The 11,390-nt window shown below is 36.5% G+C and overlaps 1 protein-coding gene across 1 annotated transcript; it reads right to left on the bottom strand.

Annotated features, from left to right (window-relative positions):
• Nucleotides 1-1,010: 1,010 nt before the first annotated feature.
• LOC141643547 (putative N-acetyltransferase HLS1) lies at nucleotides 1,011-3,741 on the bottom strand. The gene is made up of 3 exons (XM_074452744.1): nucleotides 3,441-3,741; nucleotides 2,357-2,565; nucleotides 1,011-2,242 (listed from the first exon to the last, which is right to left on the bottom strand). Exons 1-3 carry the CDS (start codon nucleotides 3,612-3,614, stop codon nucleotides 1,378-1,380), a joined length of 1,248 nt encoding a protein of 415 aa, XP_074308845.1. The 5' UTR covers nucleotides 3,615-3,741; the 3' UTR covers nucleotides 1,011-1,377.
• Nucleotides 3,742-11,390: the final 7,649 nt, after the last annotated feature.

The following is an 11,390-nucleotide window of genomic DNA, read 5'->3' as shown; positions in this document are numbered from 1 at the left end:
AAAGCACGTGATCTTGCATCTTTAAAGGCAGAAACGTATAACAATCAACAGGAATCCGTGTTCTGTAGAGTTAAAGAGCAATCCAAATATACCGTCACCATTAACTGTAATTGCATGTCATGAGTCATTCATTAATCAAGCTACGGCTACCCCTTGAAAGCTTTACAAGTGTATGACATCATTCATTATCATGCCTACAACTTTAATCAATATGTATAATTTTTTCTCAACTTCTCAATTTACATGGCTTTTAATAGGCGTGAAAACATATGATCGATAAATTTCTTTCTATATTTGAAATATCGATTTTTCTAGCGTTTACGGTGTGCCCTTGAAAATGTAGAATGATTCATTTGAATAACCTATATATGGAATGATTTATACAATATTCTCATGAGAAATTCAAGTGAGAATATCTTATGAATATTTTCATATTCAGCTTATTAACGTGTGCCCTTATAATACACGTTGAAATAATCGTAAAAATATAATGAGTTCGTGTGCAATGATCTTAAAAGGAAGTAATCCTTTGAGCAACTAAATGAAGTAGGAGAAAGTGGACCATACTCATGACCTAGGATCGAAGACATAATAAGTTTAGTTAATTCGTAAAGTTATCAAATTTTGTCAACATCAAATAAAGTCAATTTATAGATTTTTACATTGTGGGGACCGTTATCAATTCTACATCTACAATGATCTTGGTGTTGTTTATTTTGTATTTGTTAGTGTTGATTTTTATTCATGTTGTTGTAGAACTCTTATATTAATGAAATATACTTTAGCTTAATAAATTCTTTTTGATTATGTTTACAACTAAAATGATAAATTAAGTTGCTTGGTAATTCTGTTCAATTGTAAGATTATGTGTATTGCATACAAAGTTACAAACTAGTTAAAATTATCTAGTTACGATTGCTCTAACTACAAATTGGAGAAGACAACAAATCAAGTGCTTTAGAACATCCTAAAACTAACTAAAGAAAGAAAAGCCATGATAGAAAACGACCTTAGGCGAAAAGGGATTCAAATTATTGGAAAAAAAAAAGCCACTTTCCATTTACAATACACTCTCTCATAAGCTTACATCAACCATCTCCATTCCTTCATTTCCCTTTCTTCTACCCTATTTCATCTAAACTTAAACTAACTCGAAACTCAAATCGTCACAACTTACTCACTCGTAAATTAACAAACTAACATAAACCATCCGCCATCAACAACAACAACAACAACAACTAATTTAAAATTACAATTAACTTAGAACCAAACCCGAACAACTTACTTAAGAGACGGTTTTTTCTCGATTGTTATTATTATTATAGGCTACAAAGTTAGCTAAGTAGACTCTAACTAGTTTAACCCTACCTAGTTACCCTAGAATTCACGTGGGTCTACAAAAATTGACAAACCAGGCTTAGATTTAGTCCAGTCACCCACAGAACCGTCACTATAGTCTTCACCTAACCGTTTAATACACCACAAATCTTCATCACATGACAATTTCTTCCAATGTGGTACACCTTCTTTTAACGGTTCACCATGGCCCACTTCCGTTGCCACTACACTACACCCATGTTCTTGGGCCAAGTTATGTGCTAGCCCACATAACGCCTTCACCATTTTCACCGCTTTCGGGCCTTCACCACCTAGCCCATACAAAAAATGTAGCCCGAATGGACGGAATAGTTCCGGAAATGACGGGATTTTCAGGAACGGAAAAGCCCGGTCGATTAACCGAGTCGTTTTGGCTAAACCTTTACCGACACGGGACGCTCCGCGTACTTCTAACCGCCATACGTCGCTACAATTCCACACGCTTAGGATCGCCCATGACTCGGGCGGGTTTTTGAGGAATATCTCGACCCCTGGCCATGGACTTGGCGCGTGAGTGTCACGTGGCATGGCAATGAACGTGCCTAGGCTGAGTCTATTGTTTAGGATTGTGTCGATGTCACGTGGGAAAAATTCAGTGGTGGAGAATTTGTAACGGTATATGGTTTCAGCCTCGGACGGGGTGAGTTTGATGATATTGACCCGGTTTGAGACCTTGACCCGGTGAGCGAATACGGGTTGGACCAATATTGACGGGGTACGAAATTTGGAGTAACCACATTTTTTATTGAATAACTTGACCGAGGCTTGGTTTTCACTTTCCGTGGCTAAGTAGGCGTACTCGGCCCCGTTTTGTCGAAACCAGTCCTCCATCTTGTTCACCAACTTCAACGCGATCCCCATTCGCCTAATTTCAATAAAAACATAAAATTTTGTTAATAAAAACAACTCGCAAATAATAGGGATACGAACATATTATAAGACCGTTTTACAAAAAGATAATGACGGTAATTATTATTACCTGTGTGACGGCGAAATACGAAGGCCTAAAATGTAGGCAGCTTTGGTGTAAACAGGGAGAGGTTTGAAAGAGTCATGACTAGGGTAAAGTTTAGATGGTCGATGATATTTTTTACCACAAGTAACTGTTTTGATGCAACCTCTAATCATTCCTACTATTTCTCTCTTTTGATTACATCCTTCCACTTCTTCCTCCACTACCTCAGCTACCTGTAACATCCAACAAATAAAACAAACGTCAATAATTTACTAGTACAAACATTAATTATATTAAGATAAGAACAATGTCGTGGAACATAATATTAGGTCATGATTTCACATTTGGAATATGATTCTTGAACTAATTTAATTAATTACTTAATTTTCTTTTGATTTGAAAACATATGATTCTTATGTGGACCCTTATGTCTAATCATCGTGATTTAGTGCTTAATCTTCATGATTCGTTAAAAATGTATTGAGATTATATATCCACAAGGACAAATAAAGCTAAGCACAAGCTGATCAAATTGCATCTGACGAGTTTTTAGGAAAAAAAATTGCAAGTAAGATAGTATGTTTTGGCCCTAGGTAGATTTTTTCCAATTAGACAAAGGTAAAAAAGAGAAGGTGGATATAAGTTATATCGTACAAATACGAAACATAATGGGGTCGTAAAGTTAATGATTGTGATATTTTTAGTAGAAAAATTGGGGTTTATATCAAACGAGTGATGTTGATATGATGCATGCTATTTGTCAATGTATGTTTCAATGAAATAGTAAAGGGCTATATAGCCTACAAGCGTACTACTATGATCTTTCATGTGAACGTCTTATTAATGTCCGGTGAACACGAGAATAAACACACTACCTTCCAAATAAACTTCAAACTATCAACTTTTCAAAACTAAACTCGATTCTCGACTACGGATTATAAAATTATTGTCCTCTTTTCACTTTGATTGTCGACCGTGACAACTAATCAACAAATCATTTATTTTATCATCGCAACTGTATATTGTGAGAAAATATCGATTAAATTAAGTTCAATTAGCGAACGTAAAAAAAAAAAAAAAAAAAAAAAGGAAAGGAAAAAAAAAATACCAGCATGAGAAAAGCAGGAGAATGGCGAATGCGGCAAAGAGGGTCCCCTAAGAGATGAGTGAAGAGGGATAGTTTAGAAGTAGGACCCACTTCACAACTCCTCTCTACTTCTTCAACTTCTCTACTATCTCTTTCTTTCTCAAACTCCCTCACCACTATTTTCATCTTCCTCATTAATATATACTCGGTATTAATATTACTGTAAAATCGTCTTACACAAAACCGATTGTATTAATAGAGTTAGTTAAGGAGAAAGGCCATGGAAAAGATAAGGGTGTATGTATGTGTGTAGAAGAAAGATGGTGAAATGTTAAGTGCGTGAGTGTGTATATATAGAGAGAGGGTAAAGGGAGGGTTAAATTTGGTTAATGGGGTTAATGGTAATTAAAGGGTTTATTGGAAAACATTAAAAAAAGCCGTTAAGCTTCTTAATCATTTTTGGGGAATAAATTATTGGGAAATGGGAGAGATACGGGGGAAGGGGAGTTGGAGAGATTTTGAGAGTTTTTATAGCTTTAATAGTTTTGTTGAGAAATTAGCTCCGCCGCATTTGGTGTTTTGCCTTTAATTTATCCTTTTTTAAAAAGTTAATTAATATACTACTTTCCAAAAAAAAAAAAAATCGCTTCATATTTTTGTTTTATTTTTAAATTAAGGGGGTATTTGGCCAAACTTTCTAAGTAATTTTCTAATTATAAAAGTAGAAGCTGGGAGTAGTACCAAATTGATGCTTCTGCTTCTACTTCTCCCAAAAACAAAAAAAGCAGTAGTAGGTAGGCTAAACACATCAATTTGTGAAGAAACTACTTTTACAAAAGTTAGGCCAAACAACCACAACTTTTTCAAAAAGTAGTTTATGAAAAAACTCATTCTAGAAAGTTAAAGCTATTTTTACAAAAACTACACCTAAATATGATCAATTGAGTTGAGTTTGAGTGATGGAAAACCCATATACTTCCTCCCATCCAGACCAAAGGTTACAGTTGCTTTATCACACTTGTCGAGGCACGTTTTGTAACGTGCATATCTTTAGTTACATTTTATTAAAAATTATAAAAATTTGATATTCTTATAGTATCCATGATGATAAATCAAACAAGATCTCACATGACTATATTTTGTCTTATAGATTAAGAATAATATCAAAGATTCCCTACGACCATGAATAGTGCCAAAAAGCAACTGTAACCTTTGGTCTGGATGGGAGGAAGTATAATACACGCCTACACGGTAAATAGCATACTAGTAAGCGATTTTTGAAACCATTAGTTTAATACTTATAACTTATGGAATATAAGAGCATCTCCAATGGTTAGAGCATGTACATTGAAAAGGATAGTTTGATCATCTTATTTCCTCTCTTTCATTCTATATTTTTGACACATCATACACTCTTTCATCTACCCCACTTTCCACTATCTTCTTCCTCTTCCTCTAATTTTGTCCACATCAAAGATGATGCAAACTTCTTCTCCTCTTTTACCTTTAAAGTAAATCCACTACAATTTTTATCTCTTATTTGGCACAAGGGCCAAGGTAAGAACATCCTCTATAAATAGAGGAAGTCTTCCTCTTCCTCTTCAAAGAGGATGTTAAGAGGATATATCCACATTGAAGAGGACATCCTCTTAGATGAAAGAGAGTACTAAGAGGATGTTTCATCCTCTTCAATGTTGATGCTCTTAAGCAAAAGGACTTGCTTGCAAATAAAAAAGTTTTCAAGCTACTTGCTTAACCATTAAAGCACTTTACATGTACTAGCTTAAATTGAGCTAGGAGCTCCATGAAACTAGTAGCTCAAATGGGCCCACAAGAAAAAATCTACCAATTAAAACAACACTTAAATATTTTAAATTTTTATTTTATAGGTAAAATAAGTAAATGTATTAATTAAAAGAGTGTTGTGGAAGGTAGTTGACATATGATATATTTAAGCCACAATACTAAGCTAGTAGCTTACCATTGTAGTAGTTTGTAGCTTAAAAATATTCTAGCTTGAAAATCTTATGTGGCAAAAGTAAGCTAGTAGCAACTAGCTTACCATTGTGGATGCTCTAAGTAGGTCAATACTTGCTAACCTCTTTCTTGCACTAAAATAAGTCGAATATTTTATAAGTTGAATTTTATGGTGATATTGTGTTTAGATTGTCATTTTCTTAAAACATTTATTATTACGTTAAAATTACCAAGACATGTTAAATTGCTTCCATTAATGATTCATTGAGTTAAATTATCGTGAAATAACCAACCATTCTTGCTATAGCGAAACTATGATTTATATTAGTAACCAAAATTTCATTTATTTCTTGGTCTAGTAGGGGCAAATGTCATGTGCTAGTGTATGCTACTCTACTAGTCTCCTAGTTCCGCTCGTACATTTTATATAATGTTGATTCGAATTCGAAGGTATATAACTCAACTTTTTTCCATTCAACAATTATGATAAAAATAAGATAATTAGGATTCTGGCGGCAGGGTATTTGCTAAATGTACTTTACCTCCTTTTAACCTAAGCCTTTACATACAAATCAACTTTATTTACAAAATGCATTTTCTTTTTCATAAAGATGTGGGATGGAATTTGTACTGTTATTTCCCCCGTAGCGAATGAATGAATGAACGAATGGCAGCAATAAATATTTAAATATAAATAAAATATAATGATACCAGATTATCAATAGTCCAGTAGAAGTATGAGAAAATGAAATGGCGGCGGGTGAGTGTATTTTCTGTCTCTTATTTTAATGTGATTTTAATCATTTAATGAAGGCGGAAAGAAGCGTTTGCCATTTTTGGCCCCATTTGTAATCATTACCTTTTCTTCTACATTTTCATGTTCTTTCCCATGCCTTACGCCGTATGTATTAACCACTTGGTACTCAATTCTATCATCTAATAAATGAAACCTACCCTAACTATATTACAAATAAATTTAAGGGGTAAAAATGTTAGGGTTCAAACTCATGTCCCACATTGATAGAATAAAGTTGGAAAATCATCTTTATAAGTGTTCAGAGAATACGAAGCTTTTTGGGAACGAGTCCAATAGTAAATCCGTGAGGGCTTGACCCAAAGCGGACAATATCGTACTATTATGAGCAGTATACACAGATGCAAGAGAGGCCCAACAGAAGGATATTCACGCTTCCGCACAACAAGTGGTATCAGAGCTAGGTTAAAAAAACCTGGGCCTAGGCCCCGTGACGTACAAATGGTGCAGCTTGGAGAGCGGGACAGATAGCATTCGCGACTCATGGACGCATGGCCTCGATCTGGCATACTGTTTGCAAAGCTCAAGTCCATGGGAGATACGTTGGTGAAGCATAGAGACAAGATTTGAAGGTGACGTACACTATAAGGGGCAGGACTCCGACATTACCGTGAGACGGCAAGCCATCCAAGAAGAAGATCGGCAGCGACCCGGATGGGTCGGCTGAGGCTTAGTGGAGACAACATTGGTCTCATGGTGGTGAGACGGCAGGTCATCCAAGAGAAGATCATCAACGACCCGACGGATGACGGCAGACCATCCAAGAGAAGAGCGTTAGACGTCAGCGACCCGACGGGGTGGACTGAGGCTTTGTGGAGGCAACTTTGGCCTCACGGTGGGGAGACGACAGGCCACCCAAGAGAAGATCGTCAGCGACCCCGGGAAGCGAGCTGTGGCTTAGTGGAGGCAACAAAAGGTGCGCGGTCCATGGTAAGTCCCGTGAAGGCACTGGATTCGGACCCTATCCAGGGTTATATTGGACGCATAGGAGTTTGGTACGCAAGTGTAGCACAGTCTCGTGGAGGGATAGTAGACCCTTGGAGAGACACATTGTGTGTCGGTAAGGGGAGATTAAGTCTTGGTGATGTTAAGGGTGTCTAGAAGAAAGTTGGATTTGTAGGGTGTGGGAAGTTGAAGCTCTCTGTGGAGGTCAAGGGACGAGTCAAGATGATGGTCCTTGGTTTCAGGAGAGGATTTGTTAGGGTTCAAACCCATGTCCCACATCGGTAGAATAAAGATGGAAGATAATCTTTATAAGTGTCCAGAGAATATAATAGTACGAGGCCTTTTGGGAAGGAGCGCAAGAGTAAATCCGTGAGAGCTTGGCCCAAAGCGGACAATATCATACTATTATGAGCAGTGGACACAGATGCAGGAGAGGCCCAACAGAAGGATATTTACGCTTCCGCATAACAAGAAAAATAAACGGAAAGATTTAGGATTAGGATGATATTGAAAAAGGGTTTTGATATATACAATCCATTGGGTTGTATTTAAATATTTAATATCTTCCATATTTTGTATCACTACAAGAAATTGGCCATTTACCGACCGCAATTGTCCGACCGCTATAAACTCCGGTCGCTAGTTGGATTTACCGACCGCCATCGGTCTCTGAATTTAAATTGGTCTGTAAATTATTGTCCGCTTCATAGTCGGTCGGGAAATATTAGACATCGGTCAGTAAATTATGAAATACCCACCACATATAGGTTATTTACCTACCGCCTTATACATCGATCGGTAAAATAATGCTTATGTTGTCTAAACTACCCGACCACACCCCCTCTTACATATCCCTCTAATGAGAAAACCTCACTCTCTCACCACAACCAAACCCTCAAACCGCTCCACCTCTCACAACCCCGCCGTTGCTGCCGCCTCCACACGCCGTCGCCGCCGCTGCTCCTCCATACGCCGCCGCTGTTCTTCTCTCTCTAGTACGATTAATTCTAATTTGATTTAGGTATGTTTTTGCTTAAGTTTTTTGTTCTTAATTATTCTAATAGTGTTTATAATTAATGTTTACATATAAATTTATCTAAGGATTGATGATTTATTGTGATTTGATTGTTATTTAAAAATTGTTTTAAGTTAGGATTAGGGTCAGGTGAAATTGGGGGGTTTTATTTTATTTTAATTAGTTGTTGGTGATGGAATTTGATATTGAGGATGTTTATGAATGTAATACTACGGTTTTATGTGTCTGAGGGTACTCTATCGAGTGGGGCTTACTTTGTCGAGTAAGTTTGATTTTATACAAAACAGTAGTCTGCTTGTAGGATACTCGATCGAGTAAGCTTGACACTTGATCGAGTAAGGGTCACTCGATCGAGTAAGTGACTTACTCGATCGAGTAAGTCGGTTTACGGGTGATTTGCGACGGGTTTGTTAATAATGCGGATTAATATATATTAAGTTCCGTCATCTTTCTTTAAACACTTTTACAAAACCTAAATCACAGTCAAGAGAAGTTTCAAGTTACGTTGTCTTGTCCCTTCGCATTATTAGCAAATCCCGGAGCTAGAGGTGTCGGTTTTCATCATTCTTTATACCTTTGTGATCTTTGTATCGTGGGTAAGTTCTACACATCATTTTTATATCATTTGGTTAATGTTGGTTAAACCCTAATTTGGGGATTTGAGAGTTTTTGTGTTTATGTGGTTACGGTAGTGATAATATGTATGTATGCATAAGAGGAGACTTTGTTGAGGAGAGATTCTGAGTAACTGCTTAGATCGTCTGATTTCGTGTTGCTTTCCAGGTAGGGTTTCCCTACTCAGTATTAGTTACATGATGTGTGTGGTGGTTGTATTGTGGTTATTGATTAATTATATTGCTGGTGATTGTGACGGTTGTTAGTTTATATTGTTGATTATTGTTGTATAATTGTCTGTGATATTCGGGGCGCGTCCCTGGCTGAGTGGAGTCACTTGTGGGAGTGGCTTCATGCCCTTGGTTCGCCCTCTGTGAAACCCGCCACAGGAGGGGATGTGCACATTAAGGAAACTTGGGTTTATCGCTCAATGGTTGATGAGCGGGGATTTGGTGGGTACGGCCGCGGGCCCCCACTGGCGGTGTGGAGTACTTGTTGCGATGGGTACTCTGGCAGGACTACACACTTTAGCGTGTAGTCAGTTGTGTGGAGATTGATTTTGTAGTTTGGAGGATTGTGGTGTTGTTGAGCTGTTTATGTACTTGTTTCGTTGTGGCTTTGTGTTGTGTAATTAGTACCCCGTTTAAATGTTTTAAAAACTGTGGTGATCCATTCGGGGATGGTGAGCAGTTATTGAGCAGGTATGATATGACGCATATGAGATAACTGGGATGAGTCATCACATGGCAGTTAGAAGAGTCTTCCACTGTGTCAGACGATACTTTGTAGTTTTGATAGTTTTGCTAGTGGACCATTTGAGTACCTTGTATTTCAGTTTAACAGTTTTGGTTTGGACATGTGATCACTTAAACCGTATTTAGTTTTAAATTATGTTTCTTCATTGTCTTATGATTATCATTGCCTCGGGTAACCGAGATGGTGATGTTCTTATACCTAAGTGGTCCTGGTAAGGCACTTGGAGTATAGGGGTGTCACAATGAAAGTTATTATGCTCTCTTAAACCTCGATCTTGTTGTTTTTGGTAGTTTGTAGTATATTATAAATTGAGTTAATTAATCTTATACCTTCTTATCTTATAACATAATGTTAGTATAATTTTGTATACCTAGATAAATTTAATTGATGTAATGTTAGTATCCTTTCTTAATTTGATTAGTTATTGGTGATGGAAAATTGATGATGTGAAGTTGTTAACCTTATACCTCTTTATGATGTAATGTATGTTAGTATACTTTCTTATTTGGATTAGTGTGGTGAGGGAAACTTGCTATTCTTATACCTTCTTATAACTTCTTATGATGTTAATATTATATACTAATCCAAATAAGAGTGTACCTTTTTATGTTGTTGTGATGTTGAAAATTGGATGCTTTGATGTTAGTTTACTTTCTTATTTTGATAATTGTTAATCTTATACCTTCTTATGATGTTAATTTTATGTAATTTTATGATGTGATGGTTAAAACTTGATGTTTTATTGTTAGTATACTTTCTTATTTTGGTATACCTGCAGTTAGTAAGCTAGTTTCTTTGCTCGGCCTTGTTGTCCTTTTACGAATCATGCATTCATAAGCTTCATTACTAAATTTGCTTAAAGAGTATTATTAATTTACTTTGTCTATTGGTACATTGAAGTTTCTGTTTTGGTCTAATTAATAGTTTACCGCAGTGAAAAGCTTTAATCCCAACAATTACTCTACATATTTTGATAAGAGTGACTGATCTCATTGTTAACTCTCTTCACAGGTTGTGGTTGGAAGTGCGCAGGATGCTATAATTGTGACCATGACTGATCAACGCTGGAAAATTTGAGGTCAAATATTAAGACAAAGTAAATTTGAGTTTTTAAACATGTTATATATTAAGCAAAACTATTAGGTTGTTTTGGGTATCACACTATAATGTATACACGACCTGATTAGGTGAGAAGATGGTGGTGTGTTTTGGTTACAACACTTAGAAGTAGACTTGTCGAAATCTTACCCAACCCGTTTTGAGGGTAGACTTGTGACCCAAAAGTACCCAAATCTTACCCAACCCGCTTTCTTGATGTGCAGCTTTGCGAGTGGAGGTGAAGATGTTTTTCATCTTACGTTGTAATCATGGTTATACTGACTTGTTCTAATTACCTCTCTTTGTAGGTACGGGTTAAGCAAGAGATCAAGGAATCTACAACATGAGCTGGTGAAAAGACCAATGTGGTTGTGAGAGATCGTCAAGGCAATCAATTTTGTAGTAATAATAAGCCTTACAGCTAGTCTTGTTAAGATCGCACTATCCGTCTTAAGCCAAGCTTACGACAGTTACCTTAAGACGGATCAAATATTACCTCACATGGGTATATGTGTATTAAACTATTAGAGATTATATAAGTGTATTAGACTATTAAAGTATTCATTTTTAAAGATGTTGGATTAGATTGTGTAACTCCATATTTTGGAGTATTTTAATAAAAACAATTGGTTTTAGACGACCTTTGATATAACAACACGGTGTTTTGCATTTGATGGTCTCTATGTGTTAACATGTGTATATTTGCAGACATAAAGGTAAGGGTAGCCAG

The sequence above is a fragment of the Silene latifolia genome, chromosome 2, assembly GCF_048544455.1.
Source record: "Silene latifolia isolate original U9 population chromosome 2, ASM4854445v1, whole genome shotgun sequence".
Classification (NCBI taxonomy): domain Eukaryota; kingdom Viridiplantae; phylum Streptophyta; class Magnoliopsida; order Caryophyllales; family Caryophyllaceae; genus Silene; species Silene latifolia.
Note: the sequence above shows the minus strand (reverse complement) of the source record. Positions and strands in the feature narration are given on the sequence as shown.